Source organism: Strix aluco, chromosome Z (genome assembly GCF_031877795.1).
Source record: "Strix aluco isolate bStrAlu1 chromosome Z, bStrAlu1.hap1, whole genome shotgun sequence".
Classification (NCBI taxonomy): domain Eukaryota; kingdom Metazoa; phylum Chordata; class Aves; order Strigiformes; family Strigidae; genus Strix; species Strix aluco.
In genome coordinates this window covers 61,750,463-61,771,489 of record NC_133971.1, presented here as the reverse complement: position 1 = coordinate 61,771,489, position 21,027 = coordinate 61,750,463, and the positions used below count along the sequence as shown (strand labels likewise).

At 42.9% G+C, this 21,027-nt stretch overlaps 2 protein-coding genes across 6 annotated transcripts in view; one reads left to right on the top strand and one right to left on the bottom strand.

Annotated features, from left to right (window-relative positions):
- The window catches only part of ABCA1 (ATP binding cassette subfamily A member 1), a 99,915-nt gene extending 85,438 nt beyond the window's left edge, over nucleotides 1–14,477 (top strand). For all 5 annotated transcript variants that reach the window (XM_074813801.1, XM_074813800.1, XM_074813803.1 and 2 more), the window contains 17 exons: nucleotides 426–531; nucleotides 1,236–1,310; nucleotides 1,730–1,899; nucleotides 2,194–2,371; nucleotides 2,921–3,036; nucleotides 3,125–3,269; nucleotides 4,554–4,677; nucleotides 5,308–5,437; nucleotides 5,568–5,688; nucleotides 5,872–5,934; nucleotides 6,404–6,510; nucleotides 6,941–7,082; nucleotides 8,330–8,464; nucleotides 10,283–10,386; nucleotides 10,514–10,606; nucleotides 10,788–11,031; nucleotides 11,235–14,477. In XM_074813801.1, coding sequence (XP_074669902.1) covers nucleotides 426–531; nucleotides 1,236–1,310; nucleotides 1,730–1,899; nucleotides 2,194–2,371; nucleotides 2,921–3,036; nucleotides 3,125–3,269; nucleotides 4,554–4,677; nucleotides 5,308–5,437; nucleotides 5,568–5,688; nucleotides 5,872–5,934; nucleotides 6,404–6,510; nucleotides 6,941–7,082; nucleotides 8,330–8,464; nucleotides 10,283–10,386; nucleotides 10,514–10,606; nucleotides 10,788–11,031; nucleotides 11,235–11,375 — 2,194 coding nt within the window. In that variant the 3' untranslated portion in view covers nucleotides 11,376–14,477. The remainder of the gene's footprint in view (nucleotides 1–425; nucleotides 532–1,235; nucleotides 1,311–1,729; nucleotides 1,900–2,193; nucleotides 2,372–2,920; nucleotides 3,037–3,124; nucleotides 3,270–4,553; nucleotides 4,678–5,307; nucleotides 5,438–5,567; nucleotides 5,689–5,871; nucleotides 5,935–6,403; nucleotides 6,511–6,940; nucleotides 7,083–8,329; nucleotides 8,465–10,282; nucleotides 10,387–10,513; nucleotides 10,607–10,787; nucleotides 11,032–11,234) is intronic.
- Nucleotides 14,478–16,173: 1,696 nt separating this feature from the next.
- The window catches only part of NIPSNAP3A (nipsnap homolog 3A), a 6,005-nt gene continuing 1,151 nt past the window's right edge, over nucleotides 16,174–21,027 (bottom strand). Inside the window, exons 2-6 of the mRNA XM_074812194.1 lie at nucleotides 20,391–20,598; nucleotides 18,423–18,584; nucleotides 17,161–17,310; nucleotides 16,687–16,773; nucleotides 16,174–16,576 (exon numbers count right to left, since the gene is read on the bottom strand). Coding sequence (XP_074668295.1) covers nucleotides 16,500–16,576; nucleotides 16,687–16,773; nucleotides 17,161–17,310; nucleotides 18,423–18,584; nucleotides 20,391–20,598 — 684 coding nt within the window. The 3' untranslated portion in view covers nucleotides 16,174–16,499. The remainder of the gene's footprint in view (nucleotides 16,577–16,686; nucleotides 16,774–17,160; nucleotides 17,311–18,422; nucleotides 18,585–20,390; nucleotides 20,599–21,027) is intronic.

Sequence of the window (21,027 nt, the reverse complement as noted above, 5' to 3'; positions counted from 1 at the left end):
TAAACGGGGACAACCCCAGAGCACATCCCTGGAAAGCATGCCTGCCTTATGTGGAGAGCAGTATTGGCTTGAAAAGATTTGCAGGTTGAGCCTACTGATACTCCATCCTGGGAGGTGCTATTCTTCCAAGAAAGGGAAGCAGGGAGATGTCCTGCTTTGCCTGTACTAGCAGTAGAGGATAGATGCATTCATTAAATGGAACAGCACACTGAGCAGTCATAAGTATTTAACCCCAGAAACAAAGAGTAGGAGCCATCATGGCTAAGCAGCAGTGTAGAAAGATTGAAGTCATCCCTTTGTGTGGGAGTGGACACACTTGCCTTGGATATAGTGCAGGAAAAGACATTTCAGGAGAGGAGTGGCGGCATTTTCTGGAGGTCAGGAAGTAGTCAGGTCTTAGCATCACTTTCTATCTGAACTTTCAGGTATGGCGGCTTTTCCTTAGGAGCCAGCAGTTCCCTCATGCTTCCTCCAAGCCATGAAGTCACTGATGCCATTAAACAGGTCAAGAAAATCTTGGAGCTAGCACAGGTGAGCGGCTGTCCCCCATAAACACAGAATGTACTAATGTCAGAGTCCTGTTATTTGGGAGATGACTTGGAAGCCATAAAATGGGGACTCTGTGTATGTTAGCTGTGTCCAGTAGCTTCTCCCTATTGTCTCTGAGCTGGGGTCTCCCTGACTGGTGTCTGAGAAGAGCAGAAGCCTTGGGGACACACTCAGCTGAGGCTTATGCAGCCCACATTGCTGATGTGGGTTCTGCCCAACACCAGTTGCAAGCCAGTGGGGATTACAGACACCTCTGAGCATTTTGCAACAAGACAGGATGGGCTGTCTCAGGGAAGGAACAAGTGGTTGCCGTCTCCTTCAAAACCTCAATTGAGTCCTCCTGTGCTGAACCTGCCTTGGCTCAGAAAAGAATTTGGGCCATGGCTTTCTTCTTAGACTGTCTGTGGACTGCAATTCCTTTGAAGCTTGCCTGCAAGCCTGGTTAATATTTACTGCTGGGTAAAAGGCAGGATGACCTCTCTTACCAGTGTGACTGCAGAAAGGAAAAGAGGGTAGGAAAGCTGCAGTTTCTCAGCCTTCTTACCACCTCCAGCTTGGCAAATACAGGCTGCAGAATGGAAAGAAAACTCAGAGATGTGAAAAACATAGTGGGACCCCCACTAGACTCCAGGACATGAATAAAAGTACTCTCAGAGGGTAGGTAATGGTCTCTTTGCTGTTTGCAGGGGAGTTCTGGAGATCGGTTTCTCAACAGCTTGTCAAATTTCATGAAAGGCCTGGATACAAAGAACAACGTGAAGGTAAATTAACAAATCCTCACTGCTGTGCCTGCTATTTGAAGCTCTGGTAACCTGGAGTTATTTTTAGTTGGCAAAGTCCCAGCAGTTTGCCTTGTACAACTGTGCAGACCAGAGGTCTCTCTATTTGCTAGTGGAGCAAATGCAGTCTGTATTCTTGTGCGGGTTTCCCCAAAGTCTGTTTTTCCCTTGGAGTCTAGGCCTAAGGCCCAGAAGGGGTTCAGTGCTGGATCAGTGCTAGCTTCCAGCAGCCTCTTGTGGTTATTGATCAAACTGTATGTTCTGTCCCTGAGGAAACTAGCTGGAAGGATGTGGAAAGAAATTACATGCTCTCAATAGAGGAAGGGATGTTCTGCAGGGGTCAGGAGCCTGTTGAGTAGCTGATACACCTGGTGCCTTTCTGATGCTGATGTCTCTTCCAGGTGTGGTTCAATAACAAAGGCTGGCATGCCATTGCCTCTTTCCTGAATGTGATCAACAATGCCATCCTTCGGGCCAACCTGCAGGAGGGCAAAAACCCTAGTGCTTATGGGATCACTGCCTTCAATCATCCACTCAACCTCACCAAGCAGCAGCTCTCTGAAGTGGCCCTGTAAGTCCTGACGTGAACACGAATGGGTTTGGGCTCGTCAGCTGCTGATTACTGGAAACAGGCAGCATAGGTGGTTTTAGTCTCACTGGTGGACACTCAGTGGCCTGTGGCATTTAGGCTGTGATGTGCTGGCCTTATTTTCTGTGGTCTGGGCAGGTGGTCATCCTTTAACCTGCAAAACAAGGACAGCAGAAGGAGAAACAGATTTTGCACTGCCCTGCATGCTCTGCCTCATTTCATCTCAGAGGAGCCAGCACCAGCATACAAATGCTTTGCTTTCTTTTTTTTGTCCAGGATGACCACCTCTGTGGATGTCCTAGTCTCCATCTGTGTGATCTTTGCCATGTCCTTTGTTCCTGCCAGCTTTGTAGTCTTCCTTATCCAGGAACGTGTCAGCAAGGCTAAACACTTGCAGTTCATCAGTGGTGTGAAGCCTGTGATCTACTGGTTGGCCAACTTTGTCTGGGATATGGTAAGGGCTTTGTGACTGTGCTAAACTGTCTTCTATTCTATATTTGCAGGGTGTCCGTTGCACTGAAGTGCAAAGTGTAGTTGGGGTCAGTGGACACCACATTAATTCAGTGAATAACAACTGTGTCTATGACTTCTACGTTTACTCTCTTGGGGCAGTGGTTTACCTCAGTGGGACAAGGAGCACTGAACAGAGGATGGGAGGGCAACCATAAGCTCAATCATCAGCATTTATTATGTCGCTTTAAAATAACTGCCCCAAAATGTTTGCTTTTGTAGCCCCTTGTTCTGCTCTGTTCAAAGCAGGTTTTTTCAACCTGTGGTGTCCAGAACCTCTGAGAGTCCATTGACTACTTCTAGAGGGACCAAGAAATGTAAATTTATGTGTACTACATTGTACTTCACACATGTGACACTCCAAAGACCATCCTATTGGAAACAGCTTTGGGAACACTGAAGAATGCTGAAAACCATTGGTTCAGAGCAGAAAGACACCTTTATTTTTTTGTCATCTGAAAACAAATCTAAAGTCATATTTTTCACCTTCCAGTGCAACTACATTGTTCCAGCCACGCTAGTCATCATCATCTTCATCTGCTTCCAGCAGAAGTCATATGTATCCTCCTCCAACTTGCCTGTACTGGCTCTCCTTCTGTTTCTCTATGGGTAAGGGATTTCTCATCAGAAGGATGACTGGGAAGGCTCTTAGACTTGGAAGGTGCTTACCTGATGTTGCTGCCTTTCCTTTTGCCAGGTGGTCCATCACCCCTCTCATGTATCCAGCCTCCTTTGTGTTCAAAATCCCCAGCACAGCATATGTTGTGCTGACCAGCGTGAACCTCTTCATTGGCATCAATGGTAGTGTGGCCACCTTTGTTCTGGAGCTCTTCACCAACAATGTATGTTTCACCGTAAGCTACTCACCATAAGCTCCTTACTGTCTTGTGCTGCTACAGTGTAGTTCCATGTTGGTGCCATGTTGCATTTAGCAGCCAGTTCTCTGGAAAGGCTTAAGCCCCCAGCTTGTACCCATTAGCTATTGCAGTGGTTTAAACATAAGTTCTGGTGGAAATAGAGTAAAGCCCCCTTCAGCAATTCACAGAATAGTTCGGGTGGGAAGGGACCTTCTGAGACTGTCTAGTCTAACCTCCAAGCAGTGTCAGCTAGAGCAGGTTGCTCAGGGCTGTCATTTTTTGAACATTTCCAGACTCCACAGTCTCTCTGGGAAACCTCTTCCACTTCTCAATTGCTCTTAAGGTAAAAGAAATTATTTTCTTACGTTCAAATGAAATTTCCTGTATGTTCTTCATAAGGGGCAGTTTCTGTCTACTACAGGCCATTTCAAGCACTTAAGCATTTAGTTGTCCTCAGTTTTGCCTCCTGTGGTAGATACCTCTCTAACTGTATTGGGAACTTATGCACCTCACTTACAGAATCATAGAACCGTTTAGATTGGAAAAGACCTTTAAGATCATCAAGTCCAACTGTTAAAACTTCTGTTTTTCCAAAGCCAGATGCCTACTGGGGAAGGTGCAAGTTCCTCTCATATGCAACACAAGGTGTCTTAGCAGGCTCCATTTGACCCACACAGATGTGAAGTGTTCCTTGTAGGAGGAGGTTGAAGAGACCCTGTGGGAGTTACCTTGTTGATTGTACCACTGCCTGTGAGAATCCTGTGAGAATTGTCAAGAAGGCAGTCCTTGATGATGGTCCCTTTTGTTACAAGGCCTGTTTTAGCTCAGTAGAAACATGTGCATGCTTGAAGAAAAGTGCCTGGCAGGACAGGAACCTCTCCTCAGGCTGCTGTCAGTCCAACCAAGGATTAGAGTCTCCAGTAGGGAGGGGCTACCCACAGCCACTGAGATAACCAGTCTGTGCAAGCACAGCTTTCCTGTCTTCTCAACCTGTAGCCTTTCTGCCCGTTACGGTTTAGACTGTGAGCATTTAGAGGAATCTCTCCTTTGGTGCAGTTTGTTTGTATCAATAGCATCTTGAGCAATGCAACAGCAATGGCTGTCCAGAGGACCCATACTGGCTCTTGGGAGAGCATTTCTAATCCTTGAATTTTTATGGGGTTGCAGTGCTGGGGGAGGGAGAGGTCAATCACAACATGGATCATGCTTGGCAGGTGGTGTTAGCTTTCTGGTCAGATGGCTCACTGAAACTTGATTTTGTCTTAACAGAAGCTGAACAACATCAATGACATCCTGAAGTCTGTCTTCCTCATCTTCCCCCACTTCTGCCTGGGACGGGGACTTATTGACATGGTGAAAAACCAGGCCATGGCTGATGCTCTGGAGAGGTTTGGTAAGTGAAATTGTGTATCACAGGGACAGTGGCCTGAACTGAACAGGGAAAGCTTGAGTCTGCTCTGGATGAGCATCCTTTGCTCCTCTGGCTTTTCAGGAACCGAAAGTTCACAATTTGCAGCACAGATCTGATCAAAGCTGGCAGGTCTCCACAGCTGTCCCCTTCGGTTGTTACAAGGACTGAAGAGGGCTTGACAGATAGATCCCCAGAGTTCTCAGTTTTTAGCGGCATTAAATAAAAATGCATAAAGCCAATTGTATGGAGAGGATCATTAGGCCAAGTATAAGGAGTGACTGAGAGTCTGGAAAGCTGGATTTATTTTGTTTTTTGTGGGATGCACATGCCAGGCCTGAGTCACAATCTTTCTGTGCTTCACTAACCTTTCGGGAAGGTGGCCCAGCTCTTCTTTGGCAGACTGAATTCTCTGGGCCCAAGTCCCAGCTTTGCTGCAGTAAGAAATGTGCATGCAGCCACAACTGGCCCCTTGTGTGGTCTATCCCTTCTCTCCTCCCGTTGGCTGTTCTCCAGTTGCTCCAGTGCCCAACTTGGTGAGCTCTGCAGGAAGAAGTGCTAGCCTGTTCCTGTTGCTCTGGAAAGGTGACTGTGCTCTTTGTCTCGTTTTGGCAGGAGAAAATCGTTTTGTGTCCCCTCTGTCGTGGGACCTGGTGGGAAGGAACCTCTTTGCCATGGCAGTAGAGGGCGCTGTCTTTTTCCTCATCACAGTGCTCATCCAATACAGGTTCTTCATCAAACCCAGGTAGGTTGTCTGCTCCACTTCATCTCTGCAGGCAGGTGAAGTTTTCATTCCTGTGCCCCATAAAGTGAGGAGAATATTAACTATGGAGACCCTGTCATCTGCTAAGGCTTTATCATGTTGCTCTCTCCAGGCCTGTCTATGCCAAGCTGCCTCCTGTGAATGATGAAGATGAGGATGTAACCAGAGAGAGACAGAGGATAATTAGTGGAGGAGGACAGAGTGACATCTTGGAAATCAAGGAGCTAACCAAGGTGACAGAAAAGTTCTGCATTCCTAAGACTTGTTGGCACAAAACCATGCAGTTCACCAGAATCCTTATTCAGAGGAATTGAGTAGGGTCAAAACTGGAGTGTGTTTGGAATGTTGAACGTGTATGACTCTAATTACAGTTGTCTCTGACATTATCCTTCTCATTCTTTTTCTTCTGGTTTCAGATTTACAGAATGAAGCGAAAGCCAGCAGTTGATAGGATCTGTGTTGGAATCCCCCCTGGAGAGGTAAGCTTATCTGTCAGATTCATTGCTTAAATACTGCTTACTGGAGTATTTAAGAGCAACAGACAGCAAAGGGTAGGGTAAGATCAGAAACAGATGATGTTGAAATTGCATCAAAGGAAATTGCCTGGATGTTGAAGCAGTTTCTGATTCTGTGTGTCTGTGCCTTTGGCACAGAACTTTCAGTGTCTGGGATCAGACGCCAAATTCTGGTACCCTCCCAGGGTTTGGCACAGATAAGCTTGTGGTGGTGCTGCACCAAGGTGACACCACAGTTCATTCATTTTCCCAGTCTAAAAATTTACACTTAAAATGAAAGTCCAGAATTTTTTTTTCTGGAAATGCAGTGAAGACTCCCTTCAGCTGTCCTGAGGGTCAGGTGTGTTCCTTCCCATGTTGTCAGTGCTGAAAGTGATGCTGCTGAATCCTGTTCGCAAAGACACTGTGCTCATCTGCTCTTTTGTATCCCCAGTGCTTTGGACTCCTGGGAGTAAATGGTGCAGGCAAGTCGTCCACTTTTAAGATGCTAACTGGTGATACAGATGTGACAGGAGGAGAAGCTTTCCTCAAAGGAAACAGGTGAAAGACCATGCATCTTTCCTCTACTTTGTGTCAAAGCAGGTGGTCTGCTGCTTTCTCCTTCAGTTTTCATAGTCTTTTTTCCACTTCCAGCATGTCTGAACTCTGCCTCACTTTTCTCTTTTTCACCTCCTGGCATCTGTTTCAGCCCTGCGCCGAGTCTGGTAAAGTACTTCAGTGGCTTAGGAAAAGTGATTTAGTTGGATAGTCACTTCTGAATACCTGGCCTCTCATGTTTAAATGTCATATTTTAAAAAAGAGGGGAGGGATGGGGAGAGAGAAAAAATAATTTGGCCAAGATGGACTTCTAGGATCCTGTATTTTTGTTAGTTCAGTGATTCCAAAACTACTGTTTCACTTTATTCCTTTTAACATCTAAAATATCAGTGCGTACTTGTGAAAACCTAACAAAGGGGTTTTTCTTCTACAGTATCTTGTCCAACATCCAAGATGTCCATCAGAACATGGGCTACTGCCCACAGTTTGATGCTGTTAATGAACTGCTGACAGGGCGAGAGCACTTGGAGTTCTTTGCACTCCTAAGAGGTGTTCCAGAGAAAGAAGTCTGCAAGGTAAACAAAATGCTGTAGGACCCATCCCAGTGACCAACTGTTCCTGTTTGCATGCACCCTCCCTGCAACACATGCCATGGTGTGAAGCTGATGAAGATACTGTATGGTGAAATCTACCCCCCTTTCCTTCTAGGGCAAAGCAGAGTTGCTGTGGTTTTTCAGTGCTGCCTAAAAAATGGAAGGGCAGGTACTTTTGGTCCTGCATTCTCATAGTGGATACACTTCCCCATGGAATGACTTCTTTCCTTTAAAAGCTTAAGGACTGTGGAGCTGCAAGTCATGCAGCACCTCACCTGCTGTTAAGAGTTAGTTATTCAATTACTTCCCAGGGGAGCAAGCACTCTACATCTTAACAGAAGCCTCACACTGGCTGTTACATCTTTCCAGTTGATCACACTGCATCATTAAAGTGCTGCTATTTCAGTGTTCAGACATGGGGTTACACTAAGAGTCTTTAGGTAATGACAGCTGCCAGTACCATACAGCACCCTTCTCAGTGCTCTTCCCTTGAGTTAACAGCAGTTTTGACTATGTGTCCTGGGTGCTGCAGAACAGGAACTGCTGTAGGTAGGAAAATGACATCTGTACCCAGTGTTTTGGATAGGGCCAGATCTGGTGTCCAGGGTATGTCCAGGTAGCTTGAATCCCGCTTTGAGAGTAGTGATGATGAGCGAAAACTGCAAGCTCCTTTGAAGATTGCTGGTGGGTTCCTCTGTGTGATGTTTCCACCAGCCCCATATAAAAAGGGACCCAGTTCTGGGTATCATCTGAGCAGTAGCTGAACCTCTTCCCCCTAACGCTTTTTAGTCCCCAGGGCAACATCATCTGCCTGTTGGCACCTGTGGTAATACTCCTGAATAACAAACCAGATTCTCCTTATCTGTCTGAAGGGCTAAGTGGGACTGCTGTGTGTCAGTAGTGACTGTCTCTCTGCAAGCCCAGAGCAACTGAAAAGCTAGCGAAGGCCAGTGCTGTTAAGAGCATTACACCGGTGGTTAACCTGGCTCAGCTGATGCTGAACTCATGCTCTCTGGCCATTTGATTTTCTGACCTCCCAGGGCAGGATTGCATATATCCTGATCTAGAGGTGAAGGGCGTGTTTCAAAACCCATACCCATGCCACATCAGATCCTCAGATGAGTGGCTGTTCTGAAAAAATGTTTTTAAAGCCAAAGCTCATAAGGAAAATCTCATTGTGTAGATGTTGGTGTGCTTGATGCAAGATAGTCTTGTGCTGTCTCTCGTAGGTTGGTGAGTGGGCCATTCGGAAACTGGGCCTTGTGAAATACGGAGAAAAATATGCTGGAAATTACAGTGGAGGGAACAGGCGCAAGCTCTCCACAGCCATTGCCCTCATTGGAGGGCCACCTGTCGTGTTTCTGGTGAGTCTGCAACCTTTGGAAAAGAGAAAAAACAGGTTCAGACGAAGACTAGAGATTTCATGGCCAACTAATATTTAAATATAATATAATACAATGCTCATGGCTTGGATGGGCATACACTTCACTGGATAAAAAAACTGGCTGGCTGGTCAGGCCCAAAGAGTTGTGATGAACAAAGTTAAATCGGGTTGGTGACCGGTCATGAGTGGTGTCCCCCAGGGCTTGGTTTTGGGGCCACTTTATTGATGATCTGGATAAGGGGATCAAGTGCACCCTCAGTAAGTTTGCAGATGACACCAAGCTGGGTGGGAGTGTTGATCTGCTCGAGGGTAGGGAGGCTCTGCAGAGAGACCTGGACAGGCTGGAGCGATGGGCTAAGGCCAACTGGAGGAGTTCCAATAAGGCCAAATGCTGGGTGCTGCACTTTGGCCACAACAACCCCCAGCAGCACTACAGGCTTGGGGAGGAGTGGCTGGAGAGCTGCCAGTCGGAGAGGGCCCTGGGGATGTTGACTGACAGCCGGCTGAACATGAGCCAGCAGTGTGCCCAGGTGGCCGAGAAGGCCAATGGTATCCTGGCTTGTATCAGCAATAGCGTGGCCAGCAGGGACAGGGAAGGGATCTTATCCCTGTACTCGGCACTGGTGAGGCCACACCTCAATTCCTGTGTTCAGTTTTGGGCCCCTCACTACAAAAAGGACATTGAATTGCTCGAGCCTGTCCAGAGAAGGGCAACGAAGCTGGTGAAGGGTCTGGAGCACAGGTCGTACGAGGAGCGGCTGAGGGAACTGGGGTTGTTTAGTGTGGAGAAGAGGAGGCTGAGGGGAGACCTCATCGCCCTCTACAGCTACCTGACAGGAGGTTGCAGAGAGCTGGGGATGAGTCTCTTTAACCAAGTAACAAGCGATAGGACAAGAGGTAATGGCCTCAGGTTGCACCGGGGAAGGTTTAGACTAGGTATTAGGAAGTATTTCTTTACAGAAGGGGTTGTTAGGCGTTGGAATGGGCTGCCCAGGGAGGTGGTGCATTCCCCATCCCTGGAGGTGTTTAAGAGTCGGGTTGACATAGCGCTGAGGGATCTGGTGTAGTTGGGAACTGTCAGTGTTGGGTTAATGGTTGGACTGCATGATCTTCAAGGTCTTTTCTAACCTAGATGATTCTGTGAAATACATCATTAGTCACTTAAATATGAGCAAAGAGCATATGGAAGTAAAGATTCACTGTTTAAATGTAGGTGTGCCTCCAGGCTTTTATTTCTGAAAAATCACTGGGGAAGTGGGGGTCTTGAACATGATGCCGAATTGCCAGCTGTGTAGCATCTTCACCGCCTTAGTACTGCTGCAAAGATTTCTATACCTACAAAAAAACCCTGCCTTCCTGCTGGACACAAGTGAATCTTACTGTGCAGGAGAATCAGTCTCATGTTTTTAATAATTCAATGAAAACTGGAAATAAATACTTTAGGATTCTTTAGATCAAAATTGAGGACAAACTTTAGGATTACTGAAGTTCATGGGGCAGGAGAAAGTAGTCTAGTGCTCTGTTTAAACAAGGTAATTGACTTTAATTTGTTTTAGAACTGGATATTTCAACATGTTATAACTGCAGAATACTTCTCAGTACTTCTCAGTTCTGGAAAAGATGTTTGCTGGTTGAAAATTTGGAGCATAAATTATTTTCTCATTTTGGAAAATGAGTCAAACTTGCTTATTTTCAATGTTTCCAGTATGCATATTGAGAATGGACAAGTCATTTCAGAGATGAGGTTTTTGTTGGTGGAATGTAACAGCATAGCCTGTTTTTTGTATATATTTTGCAGGATGAACCAACAACAGGGATGGATCCCAAAGCACGTCGTTTCTTGTGGAACTGTGCTCTGAGTGTAATCAAAGAGGGGAGATCAGTGGTGCTCACATCTCACAGGCAAGTAGCAGCCCAATTTTATCATACCCTGCCTTTTACATCTACTAGGGCTGGATGCTAAACTCTGCTTGGCTGCTCTGCCCTTCACTGCTGTTTGCAGTGCTAATGAAGTTACTTCTGCCAACAGCATGGAAGAATGTGAAGCCCTGTGCACTCGAATGGCGATAATGGTCAATGGGCGATTCAGGTGTCTGGGCAGTGTTCAGCATCTAAAGAACAGGTAGCTATTTTCTTTTCATGTGCACCACAGAGTTGTCTGCATTTTTAGGGAGATGCACTCAAGCTTAATTCCTCATGCACCATTCCCATTGCTATTCTGGCTATGGGAAATGCTGCTGGATTTTAAGCTGCAGTTCTGTTTCAGAGGTACTTAACTCCTGTGATGGCCCTCTTGTTTACAGGTTTGGAGATGGTTACACCATAGTGGTAAGAATTGCAGGGGCAAACCCAGACTTGAAGCCTGTTGAGGAGTTCTTTGGACATGCCTTCCCTGGAAGTGTCCTGAAGGAGAAACATCGGAATATGCTGCAGTACCAGCTTCCATCTTCACCATCCTCCCTGGCCAGAATATTCAGTATTCTCTCCCAGAACAAAAAGAGACTCCACATAGAAGACTACTCCGTTTCTCAGACCACACTTGACCAAGTAAGTTTTTAGTAGTCTGTCTGCCTAAAGCTTCTTTGTGCAGAGGTAGGAATAAATCCACCAGTTTACTGGATCTGTCTTTTAAGGGCATTTCAGCAAAGTAGAGTACTGAATCCCAGGACTAGTTCATGAAGCCCGGTGTATAAAATGCCTTGAGTTAGTGAAAATCTGGGTGATGTGTGACATGGCCTTTTTTCTTATAGGTATTTGTAAATTTTGCTAAGGACCAAAGCGACGATGACCACACTAAGGACCTGTCATTGCACAAAAACCAGACTGTGGTAGACATTGCAATCCTTAATTCCTTTCTGCAAGATGAGAAGGTAAAAGAAAGTTGTGTGTGAGCCAATTTCAGCAAGAAATGGTGAGCAGAATGCAAACTTCCTTTTCCTGGGATAAGATACTCCCAAAGAAGAAGCCAGAGGAAGAGAAACTGGACACTCTACTGATAACCATTCAATGCAATGCAGTTCAATGCAATGAAAACAAAATTCCTTTACAGGGGCAGTGCCTCATGGAGTCGTCTTGTACTGTTCTCAAGTGAAAGACTTGAACTTAGCTCATTACAATATAACTCTGAAGCTGTGGTAAAGCATCCACCAGATGCTGTGGGCTTTCAACCATACTGTATATTGTCCTGTACAGTATGTTTTTACTAGGGTTGCAAAAATAGTTTGTTGAGGAATCATGGCCAGTGGTTGTTCGTAGATATTTTAGACATGCATGTTTTAGTCTTTAAAACATTCATGTTAGGAGTGGGAATTTCCTGGTGCTAGATCCATTGCTGGCAATGAACGCACCAAGAGAGTCAGTAGCAAGAAAAGTCACCACCAGTGTTGTAGCCTTAGGTTGTGAAAACTTACCTGATCAGCTGCTGTTCGTAGACTGGTGTAGGTCAGTTGGTGACAAATACAGGGCCACAAAGCAGTACTGTGCAGATGGGATAGCAAGAGACAAGCCATCATATCCATATACATGTCCATCAGTAAGTGGTGATATGCAGAACTGTGGACCCTGCAAATGCACAGAGTTGTCCCACCAGCATCACAATCAATAACCTATTCTTGACTAGGTTTTTGTGTAGTTAAGTACTCTCTTGCTCCTTTGAGGTACTGCAGCAGCTGCATGAACACTTAGTAGGAGGAAGTGGGCGAGAAGCAGACCTAGGGTTTGGACCACAGCAGCAAACTCAGTAGTTGTACAAGCTGCTAATGCCAAGAGCAAATTCTAAATCATGTCACTCACGTATCTGCTCTTTAACCCCTGCTTTGCACCAGAAAGGTACCCATCATCTGAAATTACTGCTTAGCACAAGCATGTTGCCATTTCTGGCTTTGTCAGATAAAACTAGAAATGAGATGTAGGTTTTTTTTTAAACAGTATTATTTATGACTTTTTAAATAGGTAGCATAATTATGGATTGAAAGTACTTTCAGCTGATCTTTGTAGCCACAGTATTTCTTTACATTATGCCTGCAATGCTATGCTCTCATTCTATTTGGCAATAGCTACATTCATGATCTGACCAAGTTCCAGACTCTAGCAATCAGCTGTTATCTGCAATTACTGCAAGTTGTTTACCTGAAATTTTCCTGTTTGGAGACTAGTATAACGTTAGATTAATGTGTAAGTTTCTGCTTCTGTTGTGCAGTGTAGTTTCAGTCATTAGGTGATCCCTAACTGGAGAGTACACCCTTATTATGTATGTGACAAACTGCTTCAGTAAAAATCCTGTTGAAGAACAAGATGGTTCAAAAGAGTAGTGCTACAGTTACACCAGTCATTAATTTTTAAAGTTTTTGAAAGCCAGAATGATGTTAGAGGGGATATTATATAATAAGAACAACCAATTCTCATTCACACTGTACAATAGTCATGGAAGAGTATGCTTTCATTAATACACTTACAAGCCCCTCTGTCGTGCTTTTACATTCAGAAATAGGTTCAGTGATGTGGTTTGAATCCAAGTGCAGTTCCTGGGCCATTTCTGTATGTCATGCCTACACTTTAAACACCCATGCAGGTTCTGCGCTAGTTATTGATGCTACTCCACCATGAATCAATCATGTACCATTTTCTTCTGTGAATGCCCATAGCAGCCCAACAAACAGTGAAGAGGCTGTCGTGAGTTTGAAGAAGGTTGATTACGTATTTCCAGGTATACTTGGTAACACTGACCAATTCAGCATTTTAAAACAGTTAAATATTTAGCACAAGTTCCCAGTCCCTGCTGTGTCCTGCCTTGGGATAAAGTAAGAGCTTACTACATGCTCTGCTAAAGTGCCTTTTTCATACTTTTTTTTTTAATGTTTAATACATTGCTAAGGGGATTAAGAAAGGAGTGTAATGGGGATTGGTATACCTCACTTAAAACATGCTTTGTGCACCTTCATGGCATCATCACCCTATGGGGATGAGTTACAGGGTGATGAATACACCAGACTTCCAGGTGCAGAAAAATTACAAAACAGCTGAGCTACGGCCATGACTTCTCTATTACAGGCTGCAGGTATGTCACAGTATCACTGAAACAGGTAGCATGTATTGAAGGCTTAACCACTGCTAGAAATCACTATTACAAGTCAGCATTAAGTCACTGAAGTGAAGGGCTTAAGTTTTGCACTGCACCATACTAGTGCATGCAGAATTTGAACAAGTTCTAGGAGGATTTAGATTTGGTCCTGAAAGGGCTGTGGTTTGCTCCTTAACTGCTCATGTAATGATTAATTTAGCAGGAAACAAGTTACATCATAATCCTCTGTCCTTAGCCCACCGAAAAGAGATTATTGATTCCTATTGCCCTGTGACTGTCATGCTCATACAGAGCCTGCTCTCTGTGACAAAATGTTACAGTAAAGATGGATATTAACTATTTCACAGTTCTGATCTGTCTTGTTTGTAGTGAACAGACAGCATAATGCAACTCACATGAAGATTTGTTATGGAATAAGTTCAGGCACCCACTAATTTACTTTTCTAAGTGTGTGTTGGGGAAGAATCACTCGAGTCACGTACAGTATATGAACCACTCGATAATGAAACTGCACTGAGGTGTTAACTTATTTTAAACTTTATTTCTATTGACATGTTGCATCCCTCTTTGTAGTACATTTGTATTTCAGTAAGGAGTTGTAATTCCCCATGGTTAAACCACCACTTTGTGCTTATCCTTCCCTCCTAAATATATAGTTCGTCCTTCATTCCAAGCACTTTATGCTATCTGTAATGGGATCTATTTTTGCACTGGAATATCTGTTAACTTTGCAAAAATCTAGAGAGATTTCGCAACTGAAATTCCTAAGTTAAATCCTTAAATGGACATTTTCATTAAAAGCAAAAAAAAGGTATATATATTTGTATTTGCTAATAACTGTTATGTGAAGTATTAAAAGGCACTCTAATTGCCTTGTATTAAGTAAAAAATAAAGCTCTTATGGCACCATTGATCTCAAAGTGTCATTTTTGCATATGTTCTTTTGAGGAGTGCTGTTAGAAGCTCTTGTTTTTGCCTGGTTTTGTTTTGTTATGAACTTTGATGCATAATGTACAAGCAAGTTCCAGTATCTCTACAAATTAGCGTAGGGCACATACTATTTTCAGGCAACTGAGGTGGCACAAGATTTGAAAAGCAAGTGCTGCTTTAAGCTTTGAAAGTTAGTAAACAAAACGGTCTCCAGCAAAGCCTGAAAAAAGTGATTGGTGTAGCTGTCGGATCCAGCTGAAGAGCCTAACAAATTTATCTGGATGTTTAAATCCCAAGTCAGGTCCTGTGTCTGAGTATTTCCATTACAGAGACATGGCGATTTGCAACTATTGATAATTGTTCCTCCTCTTTGCTAAAAATACCCTATACCTGTTTTCACTAACAAAGCAAAATGTTATGTTTGAGTATAAAGACTCTGAAATACCCTAAAATTAGCTAATCCTTAGCTAATATCAAATTAATGGAAGATCACTCAAGTTAATACTAGGTTGATTTTGAACAGGAGTTTACAAATGAAAGCAGAATAATGATCCTATTGCTCAAAGGAAAACTAATGTTAAAATTTTGTCTGCTACTTCCTGTAGTCCCGCTATCAACCAATTAGGTTGCAGAATCCAACCCAATTCAAGTTTATACTTATCAGGAAAATTCATCCCGAGATAGGAAGCCAATTAAAATCTCCTGGGTTTTCTGTTTTAACCTAGTGTCTAGCTGGTGCTTTGGGTAATGTGTTTAATTTATCAACCTCTTGTCAGAAAACAGCAAACTTTGGAATAAAGCACACCTCTAACATCCTGAATATTCTTTACTCTCAATGCTGGTGACAAGGAAAATAGTTTTACTAAAAAAAATTATACTGTTTTTAGTATACCTCTCTATACAACTCTCTAAAACAATATTTGCATTCACGGGGGGGGGGGGGGGGGGCGGGGAAGAAGTCCTATTAATTCCCAGTCCCATTTTTCAGCCCATACTTTTATTATTAAAAAAAAAGTACTCCTTTGACTTGACTGCCAGAAGGCAATACTCTGATTCAACTTGGTAGTGATGGTTTACCAGGCATTTATACGTTAGAAAGTTGCTTTGTAAAATAAAAGACAGTGATCTCTGAAGTAGTTCTTGTTCCAGGCTGAGAATGCTGGAGGGAGGAGAGTATGAAAACTTGGGTATAGGAGCTGGGACCTGTTATACTCCCTTACCTACAGCAGCTGGATCCCATCCACCCACTTTGGACATAGCATAATTGCCTAGAGCTGTTTTTTTAGTGCTTTCCATGAGATCTTAATGCACTTTACAGAAGCAATATCATCATGAGGCAGACTGCACAAAGATACTTTAGCAGAGAAGTGAAATCAGTTGCTCATGGCAGGCCAGTGATTAACCTGTGGAAAAGCTTCCTGAATGCTCTGCCGGATAGGGACCCTTAAATTGCAGAAGAGGATGCTCTGTATCACTGTACACAAAATACAAGTTTGACTTCTCAGCCCATGTTCCCTCTGCCCTGCTGATCTTCACTCTAGCTTACTGTGTCTAAAACAACTATCACCAAGACTGCTGCTGACCAAAATAAAAGACCTGCAAAATGGTGTACTTAAAGCATGTGGTTTATCATTTCACAGTTTAAAAAGAGTAAGAGCTTAGGCTGTAAACACTAAAAATTCATGCTTTATACAAATTTATTTGGCTTTTAACAGTCTGGCAAAGAATGTAAGCACCTGTAGATCAGCCAAGTCTGACTACACAATTGAAAAAGAAGGGCTAGTCAACTTCAGATCCTGAACAAATATTAAAATACCTAAGGCAAATGCTATGAGGGTACAAAATTTTGCTGATTTACACTGGTAGCAATTAGCATTTCGCAACCATTTATTGTAAACTGAAGAACAGCTTAGTTCATGAGGGTATCATGATCCATGTGATGGCACTTGCTGACAGCAGTTCCATCTTGTCCTTTTTGCCATGAGTTACATCCTTTAGAAGAAGCTTACTTCAGCGGCGAGCATTGCAGAGGGATCAGGAGCATATTTTGCTGGGAATCCAAGAATCTGACACTGTCTCGCACTGAAATTAAATGCATATTTAATTAAGACAGTAATCCAATGAGAAATAATACTTTTCTCAGCATGCATGCAAGTAACACTAGTGAATTCTCTGGATCCATCATCTCTTACCAGCTGCTACCACTCTGGCATCTTCATGGGCACTGTGCCTTCCTGCTGCCCGGTGATCTGGGCTCTCGTTCCACCAGATCACGTGGACTGAGAAAGTACAAATAAAGTCAGCTGAATACTGTTATTCTGCAAGACAACATGTACTGGAAGTCCCAGCAGTCTGTCTTCACCTGTTAGATGCCTGGCAGTTAGCAGAAACAATTGTCCAGGCAAGTAAGTGGTGGGATGATACTTTGCTGAGCCTTTAAAAAGTTTGACTCTTTAACTTCAGATATGATAATCTTTTAAACTAACAGCACCTGGCTTAAGCCTATAACCCAATACACAAAACTGGGTTCAAGGACTGTTTACAGGACTTTGGTGATCCACACTAACATTTGCATCAGGATGGCCAATCCTGATCCAGGACAAGGTCTTGCCCCTCTCCCTCTGCTCCTTCCCATGCCAAAGTCCGTATCAGAAATTGAGTAGTACCTGTGTTAAGTAATCCATACTCTGTGTGGAAAACACCAATCAGCTTGGTGTACCCTGTGTTGATGTGAGCATTGATTGCAGCTTGAAATGCTTCACCCCACAATGCTGGCCCACCAGGCTTCATCTGGAAAGTAACCCACTCATACACTCCTGGAAGAAAAGGCAAAAATGACCTCAAGGAAGGACATAGAAATTAATATGTCAGTTCTCAAACAGTGTGTCATGACCACGACGTATTTATTCTGAAACCAGTACTGCAAATCCCTGCTATTTGGGGTCAGCAGGACATGAAACTACCCCTTCTTCCCAGTCTGTGCAAGAGCTCACAGCTTCCAGGGGCTCACAAAAGCACAGGCAAGCAACTTGCTACTTGGAGCTAGGTCCAAGTGTAAATATAAGTACTGGAACCCTGAGGAAAAGAAGGCTTCATACAAAGCCCAACCTAGCACTTTTCAGTGTTGCCTGGTAATTTGGGGAGATTCAGACTGCTTTGCAGAAATCACAAATATACATGTTTGCAGGATTTGGATGGCTGATTGAACAATGCAAAGTGGCCTTTTCTAAGACTGGCGATGTTTTCTGACATTGAAGTGGTTTATGATATTATAAACCCCTCTGACAACTGGCAAACAAATGTCCATGCAACAAAGTCTGCAAACGTTCACAAATCAAGGAACAGTCAATACTATTAATACCAGACGTGCTACAGAGAGAATTAAAATACAGAAGGACAGGACATCTACACCTAATCTATGACTGTTACAAAGTATGCTTGAATTGCATATATCTTTAAAAAGTAGGGATTTTTTTGTTTTTCTTAAAACTACTATGCGAAAGAAGCAGTAACATCAAAGCAAATTGAGAAAAGAGAAAAACCTCTGTGAAAGAGAATAATCATTGTCTTCAGCGTCTCCAGGAAATACCCTCTCACTGACGGATAGACAAGGCAAGTCAGGGATGACTGCTCTGACCACTACAACAGACAGCATTGTCATTTTGCTGTTTGTTTAGGCAATCCACACAACTCTTTACAACCTTAATGATCAGGGCTCTAGTCAGTTACTGATGTAAGTTAGTGTCAAATCCTTCTTAAAAACTTTGTCCCTCATCTGTGTTATGTCCCTTTTCACATGGGTGTACGTACATGCACTTGTTACATAAAGGATTATAAACCATGTAATACTTGGCTTAAAATTTAAGCCATTTTTTGTTAGTCCATCAGCATCAGTAACTTTAATCAGCAAAAGAGAAGATAAGCTCACCCCCTTCTTTTGGAGGCTTCCCAAGTTGACACCAGGGTACCAGATAAGCAACCTCATTGTGCTGCTTTTCTATCAAGGGGAGAGCTGGGGAGATGAATTTTCCCTGCCAGTCTTTGTCATTGGCTAGTGCATGCCGGACTGCTGTTCTGTGGGCAAAATTATCTGTAAGAAAGGAAAAAAAGGAAAAAAACTATGAATAAATGCACTTAATGTCACATCAGACTCAATCAAAATGTGTAATTACAAGAAGGCGAGCTGCTCTTACATAAGTTTGAAACTGATATTTTTAAATAATATATTAGCATGAAGCAGGTGTGGTAAGCTTCCTTTAAATCCTGCAAAAATCATTGCTTTAGCTCTCAGATTCAAATGGTTTCAAGCCAAAACAAATTTTCCAAGAAAGTTTATAAAAAAAGTTAAAATACACTACATGTTGTAGCAGTAACAGTAGTTAAGAGATTCATATATGGCATCTGCAGGGATTACTGGATGTGATAACAGTTACCAAGGATAAGGATGTGGAGAAAGCACAGTGCATAAGGAAGTGAAGTGGAAAAGGAAATTCAGAAGGAATATTACCCTACCAAGAGAAAATTAAGAAAAATATGAGTTTTGGCTATATAAAATCACATTAAAATTACAGGTGTAGGAGTAATGTATGTTTATTCAGCTATATAAAAAGTTATTAAATGCCCAAAATCTAAACATTTTCTTTTTTTTTTTTTTCTTAATTAAAAACAAATGCACTGAATTAAGAGTGTCTGAATTTCAATTGGTTAGGCTGCAGTGGCATCTTAAGCAATATGTTTATGCAGACAGCTTTAAATAATACAAAAGAAAAATCCAGCATCTGAGAATGGGAAGAACCTTGAGAAATACCAGTATCTTGAGACTAAGAGAAAAATATACCAATTATTTTTAACTACTAAAAAGACATAAGCAGGGGTCTGATGAATCAAGAAGGGATGTTGTACCTTACACATGTAAACACCATTAGGAAACAAAAATTATAGGTTTTTCCTTAGTTTTGCATTTTAAAAATTTCTCAGAGATTATTAAAAATAGGGGGGTTGTTAGAGCAAGAAACAACAGACAAGGCTAAAAAGGTCTGAGAAGCAGAACAATTTATTAACCACACATGCATGTAAACTCATAATATTCCTGTCAACAGACGGCTGGTCCCCTCATCCCTCTAGGACAAAAAGGGTGACTCTTTATTCTAAACAGGAACTCTGAACATGCTGGATTTCAACAAGAAGACTGAGAACTTCAGAAACAAAATTCTCTGCCTCAGCATACCCTGGACTGCAGCAGGTATTCAAAGAACTGATACCAGTGTGCCCTCCCACCTCTTCATAACCCAAGTATCAAGTTTTCTTGGGTTCCACAAAGAGCACAGCCAGCACACCTAGTTTCTTGCATAAGTGTAGCTTTTCCTGGCTCACCAGCACCTTCCAGATCAGCATCAACTCCAACAACATAAAAAAATGATTATACTGCAAGAAGCCTGATGCTACCCAAGGTTGAAGCAGCAATGAAACATTTCATGCACATAAACATACACAGACTGCATACAGATTGTCTGCACTACATGTATTAATCTTATTAAAGAGGTCTCAACCTTTTTACCCATCCATTCTGAAATTCCGAAGACATCTGTGGTTCAGGAACTGGCCCTAAGTTAAAAATACTTACCATGAACAAAGCACTCTGCTGCAGTTCCTCTATTATACCTGTTTTGAGCAGAGATGGCTGTTTAAGAACAGATGTAACTCTCACATCCCAACATGTCAAAATTGTCCTGGCAGGCTCTGCCGGTGTTCTTTTCAGTAATCAGTACAGAAACAAATTTTTTTTCTTACAGTAAAAGCAACAAATAAAAGCCTGGTAATCATTCTCCTTGCCTTCTTTCCTAGGAGACAGGGAGCACAGAGAGAGCAGAGCACCTCAAAGGAATGCTGAGCGTACCGTACTTCCAAACATGGACCACCTTATTCATCGCTCCCAGCTCCGCAGACCAGAATCCCACCAGCTCCGAGTGAGTTGTGCGAAGGTAAAAGTACTTGTTGACCATTTCCACAAACTCCTTCATCTTTGATGGCTTAATATCATATATGCGAATTTCATAGAAAATGCTATTATTTTGCCTGGGCCCTGTAGCAAGGAATGAGAGTACCTGAGAAAAAATATTAAGAAAAATAATTAAGACTAATTCTCAAGCCAGAAAACTGTCTTCTAATTTCTAGACTTTTTTTAAAACAGTGAGATGCTGTAGATGGATTTTTTTTTTTTACTGGGGCTGGGAGACAGGGTACTTTGCGATCTCCACTACGAAAGGATCTTGTGACTTTTTCTCTGGAAATAGTTCCTATGTGCATTATTTGCTGCAACTCCTTCCAGCAGTGCAACAGACCGTAGCGTGTCTTTTATTTGTCACACTCAGTTGTTTAATTATTAGCTCATAACAAAGCAGGATTTTCCTCTTCTTATACCCCTTCCTCAGAAAGCCAGCCACAGGACACAAAAAGTCAAAGCAATAGGAAGCGAGTTGGCTAAACACCTTTCTCAAAGGCAACGCTGCCAACGCCACCGAAGCAGAGGCAGC